Source organism: Cannabis sativa, chromosome 8 (assembly GCF_029168945.1).
Source record: "Cannabis sativa cultivar Pink pepper isolate KNU-18-1 chromosome 8, ASM2916894v1, whole genome shotgun sequence".
In the NCBI taxonomy this organism is placed as follows: domain Eukaryota; kingdom Viridiplantae; phylum Streptophyta; class Magnoliopsida; order Rosales; family Cannabaceae; genus Cannabis; species Cannabis sativa.
The window spans coordinates 16,375,407-16,402,674 of NC_083608.1; the positions used below are offsets into that span (position 1 = coordinate 16,375,407).

The window sequence follows — 27,268 nt, forward strand, 5'->3', positions numbered from 1 at the left end:
GAGAAATACAAAGGAGTAGAAAAAATGAGAAAGAAGAACAAAACTGAAAAAAAAAATAAGAAAGAAGAACAAAATTAAATAAATTGACAGACACAATTGACAGAAGGATTTCAAGTTTATAGAGGAAAATCTTGTGACAGACACAATTGACCTGGTCACAGCAAGGATTTACATGTTCAAGTATTATACTTGTAACAATAAACAAGGAAAGTGCATAAATTTTATTTCAAAAAAAAATATGAAGATCAGGCAGATTAACTCACAGCAGCTTTCGCAAGTGCTTTTGACAGAATTTCCACAGCAGATAGACCAGATGTGTTTAATAGATCCTCAGCAGCAGCCTTAAAAGCAGGGATTACACTGCATGTACATATAAAATAATTAGTATCTGGACCAATAATAGGAAGGTCCATGCTTTATTCACATAGTCTAGGCTTACCTATCCGAGATTTGATTTATTATTTCTGCAGCTTCAACACCTGCAGCTTTGGCAACATCTGCTGGCTGAGGAGCTGATATATGTTCAAACTTAACACCAAATTCTCTCTCAATTTTAGAAAAATTAGACCTCCTAGGATCATAAAGCATTACAGCTGCACCAGAATTTCCTGAGAATAGCACAATTCTACATGTAATAAGACTACAGCCAATGAAATAAATAAATAAAATTGATGCAAAGTTTAAATGACGTGGAGGCTCGCACTGATGAATGAAAATCAAAAGTAAGAAACTAAAACATGTACAGGCTTTCATGACTATACAAAGACAGTAGAGCATTCAAACCTGGATAATTAATTGAACATCGTTAATATCCGATCCCCTAGCAGCAACCAATGTCATGAACTTGCTCGACCTGAAACCAGAAAGCAAAAATATTTAATATCAGCGCGAGCCTAAGTTAGGTGACGGCAGGGGTGATTCAGGTAACTTTTTCTTTTTAAATGGGGGTGTGATTCTAGAATATTTAATATCAATTCAAACATTAATAGATTAGGTGACTTTTTCTTTTTAAATGGGGTGTGATTCTAGAATATTTAATGTCAGTTCAAATATTAATAGAATTTGTTTTACTATTATTTTATTATATATAAATAATATTTTATTATTTTATTAAATAAAAATTAAAAGTCACCCTTGAATTTTTCAAAAACCAAGAATTTCAGTTATATAGGCACACTTTATATAGAATAGATACATAACATTAAAATTAACTAGATATATTATGTGTATATTCTGTTGTGTGTCACTTATATACCATCATATTATGCTTTGAATATTCAAAAATATATATTGCTAATTAATTTTGATCATGATCGATCAATTTTAATTTTTTTCAATATATAGAAATGGTGATTACTTAGGCATCGCGGGCGAGTATTATTAATCATTAAACTTCATATATAATATGTATATTTATATATATGGTTACTGAATTTTTGAATTAATTTTAGGTGTAAAGTTTAGTTTTATTATTTCCAACAGTTACTTCATTAATTAAATATTGAAATTCATGAATATATTATAGAGATTTTTTTTTAGCAATTCTTTTATATGTTTTACAGAAATGAGAAATCCACCTAACAACTATCACATAACAATTAATGAATTAACTTCAATTGTAACTAAAATTCACGTATTAACTCACATAAAAATCAACGAATCAACTACTTGAGTAACTCAAACGTACCGTAAATTTGAAGAAAAATAATGATTAAAAAACGATGTATAGGTAATTCTCCATAATTATATATATACTAGGTGAATATACGTGCCGAGCCACGTATTGATAGTTTTATTTAAGATTTTAGTCTTTTTAAGATTTTGAATATATTTTATTTTTAAAGATTTTAAATTTTTTGTTTGAAAAAATTAAATATTTATATTTGAAATATTATTTAATAATGTATTAAAAATAATATTAGTGTAATTATAAAATTGTAAATAAATTTATTATTGGAGTAGTAGATTATTCTATTTAGTCTTTTTTTAACATAGCATTGCAATGTAAGTTTATATCTGCAATCACACAAAGATAGAAGTGGTATTTCTGCTAAACCATGACACTTGAATCATCGGGGCGAATTAACACCAACCATTAAGAAAGAAAAAAAAAAAGAGAACGGTTTCAAGGTGGAGTATTGTGTTTAATATATGAGTTTGCACGATCAGATTTAGAACAATTATAAATAATGAGAAAGTAGATACATAATTAAATCTAATCAAATTTAAAATTAAATAGTATACGATTTAGATATTTTTAATTAATCTATTTAATATTTAATAATTATTTAGTCAAAAAAAAATATCTACAAACATCATAGTGAAAAAAATAATAACAATAAAAAAAATAGTTATCCTTATATAATAGAAAAATAGAAAAATTAAATTTTATCATCAATTAAAATTAATAATTATACGTGTATAATTAATAGGTTAAAAAAAAGAGTATTGACCTATATTATAGATAGATATATAGATTATGGAGTGCAAACACTTGTACTACATTTGATGACTCTCTATTGCTAAAAATTTCTTCACATTAGAATAGAAAAGAAATTAATAAAGCAATTAAAAAGAATAACATCACATTATGCGGAATCAAAAAAAATAAAGATTTTTTAAAAAAATAAATAAAAAAAATTATTAATATTCTCCAAGATAGGTTTGTTAGAGAGATATATGGTTAAGATGATTTTTTTAATTTAAAAAGAGATTATTAATATTTAAAAAATTATTTAATTTTTTGGTTTAATTATTGGGTTTATTTGTTAACGGGAGATCAAACGTTAAATTTAACAGAATATTCTTTTTATTTTTAAGTATATTTTGTTAAACCAAGAAATGCCGTTAAATAGACACTTTTAATATATAAAGATATATTTAATTTTGATTAATGAATTATAATCCCATTTTTTCAAAGAAAACAAATTCTTACCAAAGTATGTCTCTCGGATAAAAAAAAAATTATCTTAAAAAAAAAAAAGCAAACACAATTAACTATACAATAAATATAATTAATTAATAAAGACCCTTTTCTAACTTATTTTTTATGTATAAAATAATTAATAAAATTCCCCACGGTGAATTTAGATGCTAATTATATACAATTCATTACTATACATCCAATATTACACTTATTATTAGATTCAAATTTCAACCATTTGAATATCGTTTTGAGAAAACAAGTAATAAAGCTGAAGATAGAAAGGGTACACAACACTTTGAGGTGTTATTTGTTATTGATCTATATTAAAATTATATCATCTCATTTATTTTAATTTATATAATAATTTATATTTTAGGATAAATATTATTTTGAACCCTGTATTTTGCAAAAGTTACAGATTGAACTTTATATTTTGTTAAATGACAAAATAAACCCTATATTATCCAAAATAGTAAAATTAAGACCCGGCTTAATTTTTTACAATTTTTTTTAATATAACTAACTTAAAGACAATTCCTAACACAAGCATATACAGAAAATGTAAACAATTTTGTCATAATACATTTAGATCGAATTTTTATTAAATTTTATTTTGACAAAAAATTAGTTCAGAGTTCTATTTGTACTATTTTAAAAAATACAAAGTTCATTTCGTCATTTAACAAAACAGAAAGTCTAATTAATAACTTTTACGAAACACAGAATCCAAAATGATATTTAATCATTAATTTATCTATATATATCATAAAAAATCATTAACACTATTCTTATTTAACATATTGGGCATCTTTGCTAACCGCTTCCCTGTCTAATAGCATGCTCAAATTAATATTAATGAGTAACACTTCAAGTTTAAATAATAAAAAAATAATATGTATATTATTTAAAATAATGATATATATACCCAAAATTATGTATCAAAATATATATTATCTACAGTGGGATATGGTAATAGTGTTTATAAGAGTAGTCTCATTTAAAGTAAATATTGTTATTAATTAAAAAAAAATGTTATTGCATGTTATTGTTATTTTTGTGCTTGGTACGTAGTTAGTTTTAGCTAGCCAGCAATCTATATATCACTTCCAAATTCCAATCAGTGAGAACTTTAATTTGCTAAAAGTAATATGAGATGCATCTATAAATACTCACTAATATTAAAGCCAAACCTTATATACTATAATAGTAATAATAATTAATTGTTTAGCCTACCATTGCCAATAATTATAAAACTTAAAATCACAACCTAGATATATTGATTCAAAATTGGCCAACAATAACTAAAATATATTATAAATACATAATTACCACCATATAATAATAATTAAATTTAATAATTCTGACCTTGAGAGAGCAAAGTAACTCAAATGAATCCTAGGACACTTCAAAATGCAAATAACAATAAATAAATAAATAAACTATAAATGCCCTAATTCCCAATGACAGCGTGGCTTTGGCTGGCTTAATTGGCTTCTAAGCCGAGCCAAATTAAACAAAAACTTTATTATTAATTAGCTAAGTGGGGTCAACTAGATTCCAAAAAAAGTCAAACCACGTTATAAATATTAGTATATAAATATCCAAAAAGACAAAAACAAAAAGAAGCTCTATTCTATGGGCTGTTGTGTGGGTGGCTGGCTTTGGATTAGAAAAATGTTAAAAATATCACAAGTGTTTAATATTTCTTATACGTTAATATCGTTATTAATTAAATTAATTATTATGTGTTATATAATTTAATATAATAATTTTAAAAAAGTATCGCTAAATAATTATAAGGCGACATGTCTAGAGGTACTAAGTACTACTTGTACCCAATAAAATGCTTTCGATTAAGCACCAAGTACCAACCCAAACAAAGCAAAGCGGCCGCCAAACAAGGAATTTACGTGAGCCATGATGAGTTTTATTTATATTTTGCCATGCTTCTAGATGAGATCATCATCTCTTTATTTCATAATAACAAATTTTAATAAAGCCAAAGATCTTACCACTAAAACCAAAAGCATGCAATAAAATAAATTATAAAAAGTAAAAAAGATTGACCCATACATCCATTTCTTATATATTACATTCTATAATACATGGAATCTTGGTAGTTAGATATTATGAATTGTATATAAATATTTTATATTATTATTATTATTAGTATTCAAATAATATTATATATTAATACTAATTAATGCTGAATAGCTCACACTAGTTTAATTCTTAATATTATAGATTTTTCTTTTATATGAATAATGAGTATTATGAATATAATATTGGTATAAAATATTGATTATTGTCTTGCTATAAATAATTGCTATGGATTAATAATAATTTGTTTCATTGAGATTGATTATTAGTTTAGTGTATCACTAAAGAGAAGTATATGACCCAAGAATAGACAGCTGGCTACTAAAGGAAATGAAAGCCTAGAAATTGTGTGTATATGTACATATATATACACATAATAAAAAACCAATACAATGAATAATTATTGTTCAAAAAAAAATTATGTATGAAAAGAACTTTGGTCCCCTTTCTTGTTCAAAAAGAAAAAAAAAAACTTATAGTTGACAGTTCTCATTATGTCAACCCTAACAATAAGTCATCATTAATTATAAGGCTTTACAAAGGTCAAATTTTATGGCACATATTTTTCAAAATAAATATATGTATTGCCCTTAATAATTTAAAGATGCAGTTATGCAATCGCATCAATCTCTCTGTTTTTTTTTTTTCAAAGTTAGTTTTGCTAAGCCCTATTTATTAGATCTTAATTATAACTAAATTTCTCCTTGAATATTATAAATATATATACATTCTCATTATCACAAGTTTTATTCGTTGATTTGATAATTATATATATATTTCCCTCTTCTCTAGTTAGTAGCTACATATATAATTTAAAACAGTACTACTTATTATCCTTGTAAGCAAAGAAAAAAGTAATTGTATTAAACACCATTATACAAACAACAATATGTAATTGGTATGAGTTTTAGACTTGATTAGAATGAGAATATAAAATTTAAATTAAATTTGAATGATAAAGGATTTTTGTTTCGAGTTAAATCTCACTTTTTTAATTAAAATTAATGATAATAATGTTAATTCCCTTAAACACATGAGTTTAATATTTTCTCAAACTCTATAATTGGTTTAACTTTACTATTTTTAGCTCAAATTCACATAACAAATATCTTATTAGCATTTAATTAAAATGAATGAAAACATAGATAAAATAAAAATAATATTTTAATACTTAAAAATAAAATCAAACAAACAAAGAAATAGAATAAAAGTTATATCCTTTTCTAACTATTCTATTACATTCCCTCTAATATTCAAACACCACCTAAACGTTGTGTTGTGTAGGTATTTAATTACTACAGTGTTTGTGTACATAAGATGGTGAACTATAAATATTTACTATATATATCACAAACAAAATTTGTAATTAAAAGTGAAAAAATTATAATTAATTAGAAATTATTATTCTTATGTTGTGATTAAAAGGTCCGTGACTAAATGTGTATTAATTAGTCACAAAAATTACAATTTGGTGTGACTAAATTAGTGACAACTTGTAACTAAATACTATGTTTTAATCACAAGTAACATTTTAGTAGGACTAAAAGTCATATTTAGTTAAAAAAATTATGTTACGACTAAAAAATTGTCACTAGAAATAGTAATTTTTTATAACATACTTACATACACACGTTTTTTTTAGTAGTTATTTATTATTAGAAAATAAAAAAAAAAAGTTCTTATCTATTTAAAGTTTATTAAAAAAAACTACATCACACCCTATTATATGAAGACAAATTATTATTTGGATAACAACAAAATCTTGTACAATGCATATAGAAATGATGATTCATAAAATTATAATAATATATAATAGTCACAATAAAATTCTTTCCACTATAAATGTTGATTTATTGCTAATGTTAATAGAATATCTTTATATATTAAAAGTGTCTATCTAACGGCATTTCTTGGTTTAACATTCTTGGATTAACAGAATATACTTAAAAATAAAAGAATATTCTGTTAAATTTAACGATTAGGTTTGATCTCCCGTTAAAAAATAAATCCAATAATTAAACCCAAAAAATTAAACAATTTTTTAAATAAACAATCTTTTAAATATTAATAATCTCTTTTTAAATTAAAAAAATCATCTTAGCCACATATCTCTCTAACAAACCTATCTTGGGAGAATATTAATAATTTTTTTATTTATTTTTTAAAAAAGAAAAATATAGATAAAATATCTAGATAATATAAAAGAAGATTGATTGTGTTGGCTTAGAGATTTTTGGGCTTGGGCTTAAAAAAATAATTAAAAAAAAAAAGATGAAATGGGCTGTAATTAGTATTTACCTTATATGTTTGTGCTTATTTTTAGTTTTATTTTTAATTTTACCACCAAGAGGAGAAGGTTGAAAAATATTAGAATATGAAAATATTATTGGTGCTTATTAGTAATTTGCAAAGAATGTGAAAGTCTATAAATATATAGTTGTGTAGCTATTATTAGATATGAAATGAGATAATAGAACTTTTTTCAATTAGAAGATTAATGTACATTTTACTATTAATAACATACATTATTATAACACAACTATGTTTTACTTACTAAATATACTGAGACATATTTTATTTTTATAAAACAAATCGTTCAAATAATTATACTATTTTAATTATTAATTAAAATAAAAAACTAAAATATTAAATAAAACTAACACTACGTGGCTTGTCACGTAACAATCACCTAGTATAAATAACAAATCTCTAAAGTAAGTTGGTGAATAACTAGTCATAGAATACAACTAGCTATCAAATAAATAATATATAAATAGAACCATGAGAAGAGAAAAAATTAGAACCTTATAAAAACCTTAGTCAAAAAAACGATTTACACTATATTTAGAAAAATATTAATTGAAGTGTAAGAGTTTCAAGAGACATGAAAAGAATTTTTTTTAATAGAAATGTGTAAGAAGACTTATATATTTAGAACAATTAAAAGTGATTGAATAAAAGTAGGCAAAGAATAAAAAAATAATAAAAGGAGAATATTGTTATTATGTATGGTGTCAATATAATCATTAATTAATAAAATATGTGAGATATAATATTATATCAATAATAACATTTCATAGAAATATTGACTACAACAATGTATGCCATTATTTTTGTTGTTTTTTTTAAAAAATAATAATAACATTCACAATAAGTAATTTATAATAAATTAGAAGTAATAAAAAAAAATTAACTAATAACAGTGATATCTTTCTTGGAAACAAGCACTTAAACTTCAACCCCTTTTTTTTTCCAACAGCTGTAATTAATTTAGCTCATCTCATAAAATTAAATCAACTTTCAACATTTCCTTTTCTGACAAAGTTCATGTTTTTTAATTTTTTTTTTTTTTTTTTTTTTGGGTAAAGCATCTAGAAGAACATATTACAAAAGTAGGCTTAATTTGTTTGGTTTTATTTTTTTTTTTTTAAAAATAATAATATATATAGAAACATCTTATAAAAAGGTTTATAAAACCATTGATTATACGTGGCATGTGGGGGCAAATGACATAAATAAGAATATGACTAATCATCTTTTTATATAAATTGAAGTGAGTTAATTGGGTTTTAAAAGCACTTTATTATTTATACTTTCTTCTTTTCTTAATTATTTTCCTTTTTCATACTACTTTTATTTTTTATTTGTTACAACAACATTTGATATACATAGCTTCAATTAATCTTGTCGAAACTACTTTTGAAAAGCTCATGATTTTCATCCATGTACAATTGCTAAAGCTCAATAATACATTCTATATAATTAATATAAGCTTGTTATATATTATGGGGACAAATATCCAATAAATCCAGGATAAAAGATCACTTTTCCCAAACGCCTATATCTTGTTCAATTTTAGATGGAGTCTCTTTTCAAAACTTTAATGTAATAATCCAAAAAATAAATAAATAAAATGAGAGAGAAAAAGAAAAGTGTAAAAAGCAATTGAATAGAATACTATCAAAACTACCCCCAAAGTATTGTATAGAGCCTTGCACCATTTATTTTTACCTTTTCGCCAAACTTGAAAAGAAAGAACCCTAATCTATATATTTTATCTTCTTCTTAGTTCCTATATTTTAACAAAATTGAACTACTTATATAAAGAAAAATTATTAAATACACTTTTTTAAATGACTACACTACATAAGTACAAATTATTTATGTTTTTTTTATTTAAAATATATATTATATAATCAAATTTATATATACATATTGTGACTAGAGTTTTTCCCTTCACTCTTAAAAATAAAAAGAAAAAGAAGAGAGAGATTTTGTGTTCAAAAATACATGATTACATTAATTTTTATGGCATGTTTATTATTGAGCAATGGAAATCAATAGTAAGAGAGTCATCCTTTTACATTTGTTTATTTAATTTATTAAATTTTAAAAAAAATGAGATTAAATAAGAAAAAAAAATGGAGAATTTTCCCTCTAATTTTTTAAAGAATGTCATTAAAGGTAATAACTATTATGTATTTTTATTTTACTTTTTAATTAATATTAAAATTATAATGACAATTTTATCTTTCAAAATATGTCTTACAAAATAATTATCATATATTATAGTTTAACTCAAAAGAATAATTTAGTTAATTTAAACATTTTGATTAGGTTTTCTGATAAAGTAAACAAAATAAATCATTATTCTATTTCCAAGCAATTTAAAAAACAACATATTATAAATATTGATTCAATTATTCTTTATTTATTCTGTTATATTTTTTTATTAATTTATTTCGATTCCGAATACTAAATAAATAGTATATGTATGATTAAAAATCTAAATACTTTCAAGTATATATAAATATGATAAAGAGATGGTATAGGTTTACTCTCATTTTCTATGTAATCGTTTAACTTTGAATGAATTTGGTTTTTTTTTTTAAAAAAAAAAAAAAAAAAAAGAGGCATTTTGATGAGATAACCTATGTTGCAAGGAAACGTTAATGTGGATTAATTTATGGCCTCCACGATACATGACAATAATACAAAAACTAAGAAAAAAAAAATATTCATTTTATTGTTGTACCCATTAATTAATTATTATCATTTTAGCTTAGCTATTACTAGGTAACTAGTTCCTAAGTTGCAGTTTTACTTTTCAATATTCTCACCCAAAAAAATAAAGTGGTCCTCTCCTCTTTACTTTTGTAATCAACTTCCTTGTTTGTGGAAAGTATTATACATTTTATTATCATTTCATTTGACTATAATCTATGATAGCACACTCCTCTAATAAGCCATAATATGTATGGGCCTACCTTTCTCATATGAGGAACTTAGCATCATATAAGATTTAATTTAATTTAATTTTTGTGTAAATGACATGTTTTGCTTTCAAATATATCATAAATACCACACATTTTGTTTTGAAGTTTACATTTGAATTGATTTCCTTTATTCCCCACCACAATATGGAAAGGTCATTTTCTACTTTTTCCTTTTGGAAGGGACCTATTATGACTTCACTTAGGTCCAAATGAGATATTGAGAACAACTATTCAAGAACCATTTCGTTATAATATGCAACCTCACCAAATGACAAGTCATAATAGATGGGGGAAACTCCATCAAATGGGCCTTAAAATATCTCAAAAATATATGTCCATTTCAATAGTTTTATTATTATTGTAATAATATATAGTTGTAGACTGAATTACCCCTGTTGTGTTAAAAGAATAATGAAATGCACTGCACCCATATAATAATATGGGAAATTAAGTTTTGAGCCACATAATATAATTATTTATTTAATTTTTTTTTAAAGAAATCGAGAAAATATAATTTAAGAGATGTCTATTTACGAAATTAGGATATCTTTCCAACCCAAAATACTCTCTCTCTTAGTTTGGGCCAGCTAAACCAACATCCAATTTGTTGGGTTATGTAGGCCCATGAAGTTTTCTTCCACTTTTGGAAAAAGTTGAAAAATACCAGTTTCATTATTAAGTTATCATAAATACCCCTATAAGTAGTTTGATTAGAGTTCTACAAAATTTTGATGAGCGAATTTTGTTGTTGTAAATGATACATAGGAGTATAAATGGTATTCTAATTATAAATTGGGGTATATATTTAATGATTTAAAAAATTTAAATCAATATCTAAAAGTTAGGCGTACCATTTTTCACTTTTTTTTTTTTGGTAACAATTGGCCCATGAAGTATTGAATAACATAAAACTACAAGTTCCCAACCATAAGCACTTTATTCTTTAAATCAATAATAGAAGATTGCAATTTATTTGCTTTTCGAAATCCATCTTTGATCGTAGTAGCATGGTGAAAAAATGACATTGAATATTTGAATACTATGAAGGGAAACAATTATTTTGATAATTTGCAACAAAATTACAAGATGACTTTTATTTGTGAATCGAGGACTAGATCAATCTATTCAAAACGTCGGGAAACATTATTAAGAAGGGAAATTTCACTTTTTGTCCTTAATAATATATCCCATATCAAATTTTATACCCCTTACTAATTTATACAAAACAATTCCACTATTTTCAAATTCTACCCAAAATACCCCTCACATTTAATTTTCCCACTCTCTCTTTCCCACTCTCTCTGTCTTTCCCACTCTCTCTCCGACTTTTCCTCTTCGTCCCTGCCCAAAAACAAAACAGTTGAACGACGACGACGACCACGCATTTTCCCTCTCTTCCCACTCGATTTTTCCCTCTCTCTCTATCTATCTCTGTTTTTCCTCTTTCTCTCTCTCTCGGTCGGTCTTGAATTCGACCCGTGCTCGTGGAAACCACCACGAACAGTCGCCAACACAGGCCATCGCCAGTACCCGTGCTCGTCGAAACCCAACACAGGCCATCGCCACCACAACCACGGACCGTCGCCACCACCACAAAGCTCAGTCAAAGGTAAGTTTTTTTTTTCAAAAAAAATTAATTTTTTAATAGATTTGGATGTGAAATATTGCATGTTGTTGAAATTAGTGGAATTTTTGTATATTTTGTGCTCTTTCTTGTGGTAGGTTGTATATGTTGGATATGTTTCAATGGTGTTTGTGTGTTTTTACAGCGTTATCGATGAAATGTCGATAGGATATCGATATATGTAGTTTTCTGTTTGTGTGTTTGAACATTGTTGTCGACAGGTTGTCGATATCATGTCGACAATTTGTCGATGGTTTTACCTTGTTTGATGTTATGTAGTTTTGCCATGTAATGTCGACAATTTGTCGACTATATGTCGATAGGTTGTCGATAATAAGTTGTAGTTGATTCTTATGATAGTTAATTGTTAGAATGTCGATAATATGTCGACTATATGTCGATAGGTTGTCGATAATAAGTTGTAGTTGATTCTTATGGTAGTTAATTGTTAGAATGTCGATAATTTGTCGACTGTATGTCGATAGGTTGTCGATAGGAATATGGTAGTTGATTCGTATGGTAGTTAATTGGTATAATGTCGACAATTTGTCGACTGTATGTCGATATGTTGTCGATGTTGGTCATTTGTCACTGCTCTTATGATAATGTCGATAGCATGTCGATTGTATGTCGACGGTATGTCGACCAATTAGGTGGTCACTGAATGTTTGATAATGTTGACAGAATATCGACATGATGTCGATGTTATGTCGACATTTCTTAACTTTTTTGACATTAAAATTTTTTTTGGTTTTTGTTTTTTCAGATGGCTCCCAGACTCATAATTCTAGCACCCGAGCATTTTACTGGCCGCATCACATATAGAGGCACCGGAATTTTTGCAAAAATCAAAGCTCGGTTTGAGGAGTACAACTTGAATAACACAGCGAAGGAAAGCCGTTTCGGCAGCTTTTGGAATGCCGTACCCTTGACATTCTCCTCGGTGTTATTTCACCAGCTGATGCTCCACAAAATGAAAGTGGATGCTCAAGAGGAGTTGAGGATGTGGTTTTACGTTGGTCGGAAGGAGGTCAGATTCGGAGTGCTGGAGTTTGCACTCATTACAGGCCTGGAACTCTCCTCGGGGCCAACAGAAGAGGAGAAGGCTGCGCAGGTCGCGCGCTCAGGGTCAGACCGATTGATCAACAAATATTTCAACCGGTCTGATAGTGTGAAGACAGAAGCACTCCAAGATAGGTTCACAGACTGTCAGAACCCGGAAGACTTGTACAAGCTCGGCTTGTGCTTGTTTGTGGAGTCAATGCTTCTGGGCCGCGAGGCAAACGCGCTGATTACGCCTCACATACTTAGATATGTGGAAGACCTCGAGTTCTTCTTCCGGATTCCTTGGGGGAAGCACTCATTCGCCAGACTCATGCACTCGCTTCAAAAAGACATGTTGAAACAGAAGGCCAACTACGAGAAGAAGCTGAGTTCGGATGTTCAGCACGAGTGCAAATACACATCATATGGCTTCGCACCTGCAGTACAATATTGGGCGTACGAGGCCATTTTTGAGGTTGGGAAGAGGTATGGCACGAATCACGGGATTCAGTTCCCCAGGATGCTTAGCTGGACGAGCAAAGGCGATATTGGGAAGAAAGACGTCAGCGCATTATTTTCTAGACGGGTATGATTTTCACTTATGTTCAGAATAATTATTTAACATAAATGCTTGTAATAAATGCTAAATGGTTCTATTTTGATATTTTTTTAACCATAAACAGAATCTTGAAGTGGTGAAGGGGCTACTTCCACGGACAGAGGAGGAGGCATTTGTGAGGACCATATCTTACGATGGTGTGGAGAACCTGGTTGATGATGGGGTGGATGACACAGAGGCTGAGGCAGGTAGTCGGTACCGTAGACTCAGTCCCGGACACTCAGAAATGTACATTCAGGTACCAATTTTCGGAACTTTTTTTTTTATGTCTTGATTTTTTATTGTTTTTGTTTTGTGATATTTGTTACATTGTGGAATTATCGTATGCTTACCGTATTTTTTTGGTATATATTTTTTCAGGCTACTGGTTCAGAACCTCAGCCCAGTGCACCATCTTCATCAGGCGTTCGGGGTGCCGAGTACACTGATTTAGTGACGAGGTTGGATAGGATCGAGGCTGACACTCAGGGTCTGTATGCTGCTCATGTCGAGCTGAAGAAGGCATACGAGACCAGTCATGTAGAGCTGAAGGGTGGTCAGAACGTAATTATGGAGCAGCTCAGAGACATATTGGCCATGTTGAATCGTCCGCCAACGACAGCTTCAGCACCGGAGGCCCCAGCAGATCCATCTACCCCACCACCAGCTGCTTCACCCCCAGTAGAAGAGGAGGAGGTCTTCCCCGACGGGTACGATCCTTATGAGGGAGCTCCAGCGACTCCGATCGAGGCACAACCTGTTATCTATGTACATGACACCGAGTCGCAGGGTGAGATTCTGTCGATAGAGGTGACATTACGTATTTTAATATTCCCAGTTTGATTATTTAATTAAATGCGGAATAATAAAACTGGTACTGAAAACAGTTTTCTGTAGTTACAGAATGCAACTCTGTAACTCCAGAGAAACCCAGAAAAACAAACAGTGCATAAAAGTAAAAACACACAAGATTTTTGTACGTGGTTTCAACAATCCTTTCAGATTGTTACTAGTCCACGGGGCCACGCCCAGAGATAAGATTCATTAGATCGGTATCAAAAATACAAAGTAATTGACTTATGCATAAATAGACTCCCTCTTATTGTATGCCGCAAGCTTGATGTATTCCACCTACTAACCGAATCTTGATAAAACTCCAAGTGCTCGAACTCCCTTCGATCACCTTGAAGAGTGCTTGAATCCTCCCGATTCAAGGCTTAAAGGCTATCTCCCGAAAGCCTATACAACCATCTCCCGAAGGTTGTGTGCTTGTATCCTCCCGATGCAAGACTTCAAAAGCAATCTCCCGAAAGCTTGTAAATACCCTTCTCCCGAAGGTGCACTGATGTTCTTCTTCGTTGTAGACTTGATTACAGACTCAAGACAATACAAACAACAAATAAACAGAGTAAGAGTAGAACAACTCTTCTCTACAAATCAAAGACTCTCTTTTCTAAAGATATGAATGAAATTCAAAGATACAAGAGAGGTACCAAGAGAGGTACTAAACAAAGACACTCTTTCCTTAAGATATGAAAGCAATTCTAAGTGTGTGAAAGAGCTACAAAACCTAGCAGCTATAAGATGTATTTATAATGAATATACATCTCATAGACAGCTTACATTCGGTCTGAACAAGACCTCAACCCACTAGAAACTTCCCTAAAATAATTCTTCAATCAGTCCAGGAATTTCCGTTTCTGTACATACAGAATCGTGGGCAGTAACTACAACTTTCCTTTTATAGAAAAGGAAAGTCTAGCTCCGGTTTTCTCTTCAAGAAACCTGATCTAAGAAAATGGGAAACTCAACACAAGATCAGATTACACAGCTGGTTAGATAAAAACGAAATGGGTAACCAAACTTACCATTTTCCAAAAATAGGAAAGCTAGACAACTTTCCTTTCAAGTTTGATTTACACAAATATGGAAACCATATCAATATATGCCAGCCGAAATATACATTAAATAATAAAATATTTTTGTCAATTAAATATGCCAAAAATGGAATTAACAATCTCCCCCTTTGGCACTTTGATTGACAAAACATTTTATTATGAGAAAACCTGCATCAAGTGTTAGAAACCAAAGCAAATAGCTTTTTAAAGATACAAGAGTATAGAAAATACTCCCCCTGCATGAAAGCTCTCTAACACATAAAACATATAACTTTTTTTGGACGGAAAAGCTTGCAAACCGAAGAACACAACTTTTTAAATGGAAAAGTGTTAAACCACAAACAAGCAACTCCCCCTAAAACCAAGGGTCCAGAGTTGTAACAAAAAGTTCAAGGAATCCAAAAAATAATACTACTCCCCCTTTTTGTCTAGCAAGGAGCCAAAGATAACAAAAACAAACATGGACAAAGTCATAAGTTCAAATAAACATTAATAAAAAGCAAAAGATAAAAGATTGAACCACTTATTCATCATCATTGGGTCGGAAGTATTTCATGATGCTGTCCATCTTCCTAAGAAGTAAGGCCTGACTGGTCTCCATTCTTCCCAAACGCAAGTTGAATTCTGCCATTTCTGCAGGAGCAGAAGTGTAACACCCTAACTATCTTAGGCGTATTACGTGATTTTTAAACGTACTGTGCAGCTCGTTGCTAATCAACGAGGTTTATGGAAAAACGTGATTAATTAAAATTTTGCTTTTTCATTAAACTTATAAACCATTTTACAAAAGTCTCGGGATCCCGATTTATAAAATCATTTACAAACGTTTTAACTGATTAACTTTTACATCAAAATAAAGTCGTCTAACGACTGTTACAAAATCTCAGCCGTGCTGTCCCGAGGATCGTACGCTCCAGGCCTAACCGCCCCGACATGTACAATCTCATAAGCTCGCTCACGGTCCATCGCCTACATGCCTTGCCTTTACCTACACATGAACATAAACTGTGAGTCGACAGACTCAGTAAGAAAAGCATAATAATATCATACATAACTAACTGCCGTGTCCAACACGATACTGAGTCCCGCTACTGCCATGTCCAACATGGTACTGAGCCACTACTGCCATGTCCAACATGGTACTGAGTTTTGAACGTTCAGGGGACGGTACTATTAACAAGTATCCTCCTGATCGGTCGAACCGGTCATACTCCGGCTGCTGGTCATACTCCAGCCTGTACCGACGGGATAGGTCAATAGCACTGAACCACCAACCAAATGTCAGCCTGATCGGTCGAACCGGTCATACTCCGGCTGCTGGTCATACTCCAGCCTGTACCGACGTGACAGGGTTGGATGGTTCGAAGCCTAAATACATAGCTAATGTAATCTAGCAGGCTTCCTACATGCACGCTAAACATGTAATCTACATATGCATACTGTTATACTAATCTTACCTGGATTCCGATTTCAGGTGTGCCGGTCAACTCCGACCGGAACCGAAGCTGAACGGCGGACATCGGCTCCTAAACCATAAAAATCACAACACTATAAGTGACACGCTAAATCACTTCCCGGGGACTAAAACTTGGAACTAAAAGTTTCCCTATCGATAAAAAGCATGGCAATACCCCTAAAAACCTAAAAACGAGGAAAACTAGGGTTCTGAAAAATCCCCCAACCGGTAGACCGGTTGCCCAACCGGAATTCCGGTTCTGGGAAATTCAGGACCCCCATCCGGAATTCCGGATGCACAACCGGAATTCCGGTTCCTCGCAAAGCAACCATAAAAATTCATAACTCGACCAATTCAACCCCAATTGGTCCCAAACTTTCCGGACTGTTCTATATGTCCCAAATAACATATCCAAGGCATCAAACCTACCCAGAAACCACAGATACAAAATTTGCCATTGGAGCTCAAGCTTTGAGTTCCAAACTCAAGCTTTAGCAAAACCACCTAAACATGCATTCCACTAGCTTAATTCTACTTAACTAAGCATAAAAACACCTCTGCAAACTAATAGAAACAACAGCAACATCACAGAACATATTCACAACATTTTCCTTCCAAAAACCACATTTTTACATAGAAAACTCAAAGCTTGAACAACCTAGCTAATCATGCTTCAAACAACTCAATTAACATCAAATAATCATGCTTTGAATCACAGAAAATAACAACTAAACACAGCCATAATAACAGCCACAAAAACATGCATGCATCATCACTTTTTACACATTTTTTTCAAGAAATTAAAGAGGGAAAGACAAGAACCAACCTAGCTTGCAAAAATGCTTAGATTTAGGATGAAAATTCACTTGAAAGATTGAACAAAATCCAGCCCTTTGAATCCCATGCACCAGCCGAAAATGAGAGGAAAAGAGAGAGAGTTCTCTTTTGAAATTTCTAATTTTTTACTAAGTGTTGAAAAATGAAGGAAATTAAAAGAGTAAAGCCACTTAACCCAAAACCATTTCAGCCAACAATTAACAATTAAAATAAACATTTAACATTTATTTTCCATTAATAATTTCACTAGAAGACAAAATACTAATGGGGCAAAAAGACCATTTTGCCCCTCCACCATAAAATCATGAAAATCATACTAAAGGGGTATTTTTGGGACATTCTAAATTCCCGGCCATTCCCGACATTCCCAATGTCTAAAACCCGTCCCCAAATTACTAACATACTAAGTTGTGATTTCTACTGAGCCAAACGCCGAGTTCCAAAATACCGGACACCGGAAATGCGAAATATACAAACTACTGATAACATAATCATGCATTTCTGAATTCCATAAATAACAGTAATAAATTATTTAAATAGCTATAAATAATTTCATGATTAAACATAAACAACTGCTAATTTCCAAATTAACTAAGCGGGCTTTACAACTATTCCCCCCTTAAAAGGATTTCGTCCCCGAAATCTAACCTGAATAACTCTGGATATTGAGCTCTCATATCTGACTCTAGCTCCCAGGTGGCTTCTTCCACCTTACTGTTTCTCCAGAGAACCTTGACCAATGCTATGGTCTTATTCCGAAGGACTTTATCCTTTCTATCCAGGATCTGCACTGGCTGTTCCTCATATGACATGTCTGGCTGAAGCTGAAGGCTCTCATAACTGAGTATATGAGAGGGGTCTGAAACGTATTTTCTCAACATTGAGACATGAAATACGTTGTGCACTGCTGATAAGGCTGGAGGCAATGCTAACCGGTATGCCACTTGACCTATCTTCTCGAGAATCTCGAAAGGTCCTGTAAATCTAGGGCATAACTTGCCTCTTTTCCCGAAACGTTTAATCCCCTTCATCGGAGATACTCGCAAAAACACATGTTCCCCTACTTGGAACTCAACATCCCTGCGTTTCGGATCTGCGTAACTCTTTTGTCTGCTCTGTGAGGCAAGCATTCTAGCTTTTATCTTCTCTATCGCCTCATTGGTCCGCTGTACTGACTCAGGACCTAAATACTTCCTCTCCCCTGTCTCATCCCAGTGGATAGGGGATCTACACTTCCTACCGTACAACAGTTCATAGGGTGCCATCCCTATCGTACTCTGATAACTGTTGTTGTATGAAAACTCTATTAACGGTAGGTATTTACTCCATGAACCCTCAAAGTCCATAACACAGGCTCTCAACATATCCTCCAATATCTGAATTGTCCTTTCTGATTGACCATCTGTCTAAGGATGGAATGCTGTACTGAATTTTAGCTTCGTACCCATTGCCCGTTGCAAACTTTGCCAAAATTTGGAGGTGAATTTCGGATCCCTGTCCGAAACTATAGACTTCGGTACCCCGTGAAGTCTCACTATCTCCCTGACATATAACTCTGCCAACTGATCCACTGTAAACGTTGTTCTAACCGGCAGAAAATGAGCAGATTTCGTAAATCGGTCCACCACTACCCAGATGGAATCATACATACCCGTGGTCCTAGGTAACCCGACCACAAAATCCATCGTAATATCCTCCCATTTCCATTCTGGTAGGGTTAGAGGCTGCAACAACCCTGCTGGTCTCTGATGTTCAGCCTTGATCTGCTGACAAGTGAGGCATCTCGATACGAATTCTACCAAATTCTTCTTCATACCGCTCCACCAGAAGTACGGTTTCAAATCTCGGTACATCTTGGTGGTGCCGGGATGCAGAGAATATGGAGTAGAATGAGCCTCCTCAAAGATCTCATTTCTAAGTTCCGCACTGTTCGGAACACAAACCCTGGCTTTATACAAAAGCATCCCACTGTCTGACACTGAAAAGTCTTTGGCTTGACCAGCCAATACCTCATCTCGGATCTTCACTAACTCCGGATCTGTCATCTGAGCGACTTTTATTCTTTCTAATAGATCAGATCGCAGCGTCAAGTTGTGAAGCTGACCTACCACAAACTCAATGCTGGATCTAACCATATCCTCAGCTAGCTGGGATGAGATCTGAACCATGCTAGCTACTTGCCCGGGACCCTTTCTGCTCAGGGCATCGGCCACTACATTGGCTTTTCCGGGATGATAGAGGATCTCGCAATCATAATCCTTCACTAATTCCAACCAACGTCTTTGTCTCATGTTCAAATCTTTCTGAGTAAAGAAATACTTGAGACTTTTATGGTCGGTATAGATCTCGCACTTCTCCCCATAAAGGTAATGCTGCCAAATCTTCAGTGCAAAAATCACTGCGGCCAATTCTAAATCATGAGTCGGGTATCGCTGTTCATAATCCTTTAACTGACGGGAGGCATAAGCGATAACCCGATCGGCTTGCATCAATACGCACCCTAAACCCTGTTTGGATGCGTCACAGTAGACTACGAACTTCTCCTCGTCCGAAGGCAAAGCTAGTACCGGAGCAGTAATCAATCTCTGTTTCAGCTCCTGAAAACTAGCTTCACATTTATCTGACCAGATAAATCGCTGATTCTTCTTTGTAAGCTCGGTTAGGGGCATTGAAATTTTGGAGAACCCCTCCACGAACCTACGGTAGTACCCAGCTAATCCCAAGAAGCTTCTGATCTCTGTCACTGTCTTCGGTCTCGGCCAATCCCTGACGGATTCAATCTTCCCGGGATCCACCTTGATCCCATCTTTACTCACAATGTGCCCTAGGAAGGACACCTGAGACAACCAGAACTCACATTTCTTGAACTTGGCGTAGAGTCTATGTTCTCGAAGTCGTTGCAGTACCATCTGAAGATGTAACTCATGCTCCTCTTCTGATTGAGAGTACACGAGGATGTCGTCGATAAACACAATCACACAGATATCGAGGAAATCCTTGAATACTCTATTCATCAGGTCCATGAATGCTGCAGGAGCGTTGGTTAGTCAGAATGACATAACCAGAAACTCGTAGTGTCCATACCTAGTGCGGAAAGCCGTCTTTGGAATGTCCTCCTCTCGGATCCTCAACTGATGATAACCCGAACGGAGATCAATCTTAGAAAAGACCGTCTTCCCCTGAAGCTGATCGAACAAGTCATCGATCCTAGGTAATGGATATTTATTCTTCACCGTCAGCTTGTTCAACTCTCTGTAGTCGATGCACATCCTCATAGATCCATCCTTCTTCTTGACGAACAAAACCGGGGCTCCCCAGGGTGACACACTGGGCCGAATGAACCCTATGTCAAGCAACCCTTGGAGCTGAATCTTCAGTTCCTTAAGTTCAGCTGGAGCCATCCTATACGGGGCTTTGGAAACCGGATCCACCCCTGGTGCCAAGTCAATCACGAAATCGATCTCCCGCTGAGGTGGTAACCCTGGAAGTTCTTCGGGAAAAACGTCCAAAAATTCCCGAACCACTCTGATGTCCTCTGGCCGAATGGTGTCTGGCCGAGTGGTGTCCACCACCACGGCCAGAAACCCTAAGCACCCACCGTGCAATAATTCTCTCGCTGACATAGCCGAGATCACCGGGATCCGAGATCCCTGAACCGAACCCACAAATACAAACGGTTCTTCACTTTCCGGTTGGAAGACCACCATCTTCCTCTTACAGTCAATGCTCGCCGAATATTTAGATAGGAAATCCATTCCTAAAATAATATCAAATTCGACTAAGCTCATCTCTATCAGATCAGCGCTTAACTCTCTACCATCTATCCTGATCGGCATAGACCTAATCCACCTATTGGAGATAACCAATTCTCCGCCAGGTAACAGGGTTCCAAACCCTGATTCATATCTATCAAAGGGTCTACCCAACTTACTAAAGACTCTGGCCGCCACATAAGAATGTGTAGCCCCAGAATCAAACAGCACTGAATAAAGCGAGTTGTTAATAAAAAGCTGACCTGTAACAACTGATGGGCTGGCATCTGCATCAGCCTGCGTGATAGCGAATACCCTGGCTGGAGTGGGTATCGCTGGAGCTCTCGGTGCCTCTGGCCGGAGCTGGGGACATTCCCTCTTGAAGTGTCCGGGCATGGCACAATGAAAGCATCCCTGCCCCTTGCACTCACCCCGATGATGCCTCTTGCAGCTAGGGCACTCGGGATAGGAGAATCGGGTCTCAGTACCACCAGGACGACTCCCTCTGTTCTGGTTCCCCCGGAACCTCTTGTTCTGACTCGAGCCGCCGGAAGCAGTGGGTGCCCTCTTCCTCTGATCAATGGCCGAACCACTACTCCCCCTGCTATAGCCTGATGCAGGAGGGGTAGGAGCTCCGCCACTAACCGGAGTACTGACTGATTCTGACATGCACCCCACTGCGCCCTCAGCTCGCAGTGCCTTCTCCACCATCTGAGCATAGGTGGTGCTGTCGTCCGTGGTAATCATCAGGTCATGCCTGATCTTGGGATTCAACCCGTCCAGATACTTCTCCTTCCTGCTGAAGTCGGTCGGCACAATTCCCGAGGCTAACCTCGCCAACCGGTCAAACTGAGTAGTATACTCAGTGACGCTCATGTTCTCCCGCTGGGTCAGGTGAACGAACTCTTTCCTCTTGGCGCTTCTAACCGCCTCATTGTAGTACTTTGCATTAAAGAGTTCCTGAAACCTTTCCCAGGTCATGGTGGTGACATCGTGAATCTGAGACACCATGTCCCACCATACCAGGGCGTCCTCCTGGAACTGAAACGTGGCGCACACCACTCTGTCGTTACCGGTGACACCCATGAAATTCAGGATTCTGGTAATCACTGTCAGCCACTGCTCGGCTTTCATCACGTCCGGACCTCCCAGGAATACCGGAGGTGCTTGCTTCCGGAACCGCTCATACAATGGTTCCAATCTATGGGCCGCCACCACTATCTCGGCCTGGGCAGCAGGGGCAGGTGCCACTGGAACTACGGGCACAGGAACTGCAGGAGCACCCTGCTGTCTCAACCTCTGAATCTCGAGGTCTTGTTCTTCGATCCGGGCTTGCATCTCCGCAAACCGCAACTCCCAATTCGGGGCTCCCTGATCGGCTGGGGGAGCCTGGGCAGCCTGTGGCGGGTTCTCATCACCCCGGCCACGAGCCCTGCCTCGGGGACCTCTGCCTCGGCCCCTAGCAGGTGGGGGAAACTGAGCTCCCTGTCCCTGATTCGACCCTACGGAGTTGCCCTGACTCCTGGTAGTCCGCCTGGCGTCCATCTAGTTAGAACCGCCTGCGAAACCAAGAGTTGGCATATCAGGTCGTATTCAAGGCGAGCTTACTAATGCCGCTTAATTTGGAAATTAGAAATGAAACATGCGCCTATTCTACTATCAGGCTACTAACATGCTTCCTAACAGGCTTTTCTTTTTCATAACTGAATAAAATAAACTACTAAAGCAATAAAGGCTTACTGAACCGTGAACCGAGCTAACTGCTGATGATGATTGTACATGTCGTGACGATCTTCGGAAGACAACCTGGCGGCTCTGATACCAAATTGTAACACCCTAACTATCTTAGGCGTATTACGTGATTTTTAAACGTACTGTGCAGCTCGTTGCTAATCAACGAGGTTTATGGAAAAACGTGATTAATTAAAATTTTGCTTTTTCATTAAACTTATAAACCATTTTACAAAAGTCTCGGGATCCCGATTTATAAAATCATTTACAAACGTTTTAACTGTTTAACTTTTACATCAAAATAAAGTCGTCTAACGACAGTTACAAAAATCTCAGCCTTGCTGTCCCGAGGATCGTACGCTCCAGGCCTAACCGCCCCGACATGTACAATCTCATAAGCTCGCTCACGGTCCATCAGCTACAGCCTTGCCTTTACCTACACATGAACATAAACTGTGAGTCGACAGACTCAGTAAGAAAAGCATAATAATATCATACATAACTAACTGCCGTGTCCAACACGATACTGAGTCCCGCTACTGCCATGTCCAACATGGTACTGAGCCACTACTGCCATGTCCAACATGGTACTGAGTTTTGAACGTTCAGGGGACGGTACTATTGACAAGTATCCTCCTGATCGGTCGAACCGGTCATACTCCGGCTGCTGGTCATACTCCAGCCTGTACCGACGGGATAGGTCAATAGCACTGAACCACCAACCAAATGTCAGCCTGATCGGTCGAACCGGTCATACTCCGGCTGCTGGTCATACTCCAGCCTGTACCGACGTGACAGGGTTGGATGGTTCGAAGCCTAAATACATAACTAATGTAATCTAGCAGGCTTCCTACATGCACGCTAAACATGTAATCTACATATGCATACTGTTATACTAATCTTACCTGGATTCCGATTTCAGGTGTGCCGGTCAACCTGACTGGAACTGAAGCTGAACGGCGGATTACTGGCTCCTAAACCATAAAAATCACAACGCTATAAGTGACACGCTAAATCACTTCCCGGGGACTAAAACTTGGAACTAAAAGTTTCCCTATCGATAAAAAGCATGGCAATACCCCTAAAAACCTAAAAACGAGGAAAACTAGGGTTCTGAAAAATCCCCCAACCGGTAGACCGGTTGCCCAACCGGAATTCCGGTTCTGGGAAATTCAGGACCCCCATCCGGAATTCCGGATGCACAACCGGAATTCCGGTTCCTCGCAGGCAGCAACCATAAAAATTCATAACTCGACCAATTCAACCCCAATTGGTCCCAAACTTTCCAGACCTGTTCTATATGTCCCAAATAACATATCCAAGGCATCAAACCTACCCAGAAACCACAGATACAAAATTTGCCATTGGAGCTCAAGCTTTGAGTTCCAAACTCAAGCTTGAGCAAAACCACCTAAACATGCATTCCACTAGCTTAATTCTACTTAACTAAGCATAAAAACACCTCTGCAAACTAATAGAAACAACAGCAACATCACAGAACATATTCACAACATTTTCCTTCCAAAAACCACATTTTTACATAGAAAACTCAAAGCTTGAACAACCTAGCTAATCATGCTTCAAACAACTCAATTAACATCAAATAATCATGCTTTGAATCACAGAAAATAACAACTAAACACAGCCATAATAACAGCCACAAAAACATGCATGCATCATCACTTTTTACACATTTTTTTCAAGAAATTAAAGAGGGAAAGACAAGAACCAACCTAGCTTGCAAAAATGCTTAGATTTAGGATGAAAATTCACTTGAAAGATTGAACAAAATCCAGCCCTTTGAATCCCATGCACCAAATTCGAAAAATGAGAGGAAAAGAGAGAGAGTTCTCTTTTGAAATTTCTAATTTTTTACTAAGTGTTGAAAAATGAAGGAAATTAAAAGAGTAAAGCCACTTAACCCAAAACCATTTCAGCCAACAATTAACAATTAAAATAAACATTTAACATTTATTTTCCATTAATAATTTCACTAGAAGACAAAATACTAATGGGGCAAAAAGACCATTTTGCCCCTCCACCATAAAATCATGAAAATCATACTAAAGGGGTATTTTTGGGACATTCTAAATTCCCGGCCATTCCCGACATTCCCAATGTCTAAAACCCGTCCCCAAATTACTAACATACTAAGTTGTGATTTCTACTGAGCCAAACGCCGAGTTCCAAAATACCGGACACCGGAAATGCGAAATATACAAACTACTGATAACATAATCATGCATTTCTGAATTCCATAAATAACAGTAATAAATTATTTAAATAGCTATAAATAATTTCACGATTAAACATAAACAACTGCTAATTTCCAAATTAACTAAGCGGGCTTTACAAGAAGTGGAAGCAGATCCAGCAGCAGGATCATTTATAAGACCAGGGGAAGCAGACCGAGCCTTTCTTTGAGCAGCTTTTCCTTGAGGAGGCTTCTCAGGAATTTTGAAAGTGGTTCCAACAGCAGGCATCTCAATTGATTCATTCTCAAGAATCAATTCCTCTTGATCAGATAAAATTTTATAGATTAAGTGAGGAGAAATGAGATTGAGCCTAGGTTTCTTACCCTTTCGAAGAGAGACAATTTGCTCCCAAATCATGTCAGCCAAATCAATTTTAGCACCAATTGAAACTTTATGCAAAAAGAAAGCAAGTTCATTTGAAACATTTACCGGATTGGAGCAAGGAAACCAATTGGATAGGGCAAACCTCATGAGAGCAGCATGTTGATAGGTGAGTTAAGACATATGCATGGTGTCGGAGAGTTCAATTTCATTATCACCAGAGAGATAACCGAACACCTTTTGACGATCAAACTCCACATCAGTTGGCTCAATTCCCATAGGCAAATTGAGAGCCTCAGCAACATCCTTCACAGTAAAGGAATACCAGTGTCCTCTGACAAAAACTTTGCCAAACATGAAAGAGTCCTCATCGAGAAACTCATCAGTGATGTTAGCATAAAATTCCTTCACAATTCTATCCACATACCCATCAAAACCGATCAAGGTATCTACCCATTGTCTTTCTTTCAACATGTTATACACTCCAAAAGGCTTATGAGCAATAACATTAAAATTTTTCTCCACAGTAAAATTCCTATTCTCATAGAATTTCATATCTCTAGCATGATCATTATAACAAAAATAATGAGAGTGAGGCTTGAAGTTATCAAGAGAAATACCAGAGGGCCTCTTTCTTTTCTGTGGAAGAACAGGATTAGAGACAATGGGCCTTTTTCCTTTGTCCTTCTTTGGAACAGCAGGAGGCACTGGAGCAGATTCTGTAGTGACAGCTCCCGCTTCGGTTCTTCACTCTCGGATCCATAATCATCAACAACAGGTTGATCTTTGGGCACAAATTCTTCACTTGAATCGGACAAGCCCTCTGAATCATGATCCTCCTCACTTTCTTCTGGTTCAGAATCCGAGGAAGAGACCGAAGGGGGATTCTCCTTGAGATTTTTGCCCTTTGAAGATGAAGAAACCACCTTTTTCCCTTTGGATGCAATTTTAGGTTTAACCACTTCAGGCTTTGAAGGAGTGGAAACCTTGGACCTTGTTCGAGAACTCACCGTGGGCAAAGTCACCAAAGCTTGGTCGACATTAGGAGCACCATTCGAAGAAGAGGACTTCGACAATGTGTGATCGGATGAATGGGATTCATCATGATCACCCAACCCAGGTGTTGGAGAAGCAATAGGAGAGGCACCAACAAGAGGAGATGAGAATTTTGCCACTGATTTTCGAGCTTGGGTCTTTGATTTCTTGGCAGACTTCGTCGGAGCAGAAGACGAACCAGAAGCTCCGTTCTTTGGAGCAAAGCGGCGGCGCAGGCGGAGACACCGGTGAAGCAGAAGCAGATCCACGAGTGGGCTTCTTGGATGGTTGGGCATTCTTAGTTTTGGCCATTTTTTCTTTGAAATCCTAGAACACAAACCCTCTTACTTTGAACAATGTTAGACCTTTGAGAGAAAACAATAAAAAGAGAAGAGAGAGATGTGATCGTGGGATA

General features: G+C 35.0%; 1 protein-coding gene across 1 annotated transcript; it reads right to left on the reverse strand.

Annotated features, from left to right (window-relative positions):
* Positions 1–213: 213 nt before the first annotated feature.
* On the reverse strand, positions 214–27,165 carry LOC133030433 (DEAD-box ATP-dependent RNA helicase 7-like). Its single transcript, XM_061103172.1, has 5 exons — positions 27,053–27,165; positions 784–853; positions 690–702; positions 440–608; positions 214–360 (listed from the first exon to the last, which is right to left on the reverse strand). The coding sequence occupies exons 1-5, from the start codon at positions 27,163–27,165 to the stop codon at positions 255–257; spliced, it is 471 nt and encodes a 156-aa protein (XP_060959155.1). The 3' UTR covers positions 214–254.
* Between the last annotated feature and the right edge of the window lie 103 nt (positions 27,166–27,268).

Excerpts from the sequence above, each read along its gene's own strand:
- LOC133030433 (XM_061103172.1), bottom strand. The coding sequence starts at position 27,165 with ATGGCCAAAACTAAGAATGCCCAACCATCCAAGAAGCCCACTCGTGGA. Across the intron at positions 854-27,052 it reads TCCAAAGAACGGAGCTTCTG|GTCGAGCAAGTTCATGACAT; the intron begins GTTCGTCTTCTG and ends TTCTGGTTTCAG. Across the intron at positions 361-439 it reads ATAAATCAAATCTCGGATAG|TGTAATCCCTGCTTTTAAGG; the intron begins GTAAGCCTAGAC and ends ATGTACATGCAG.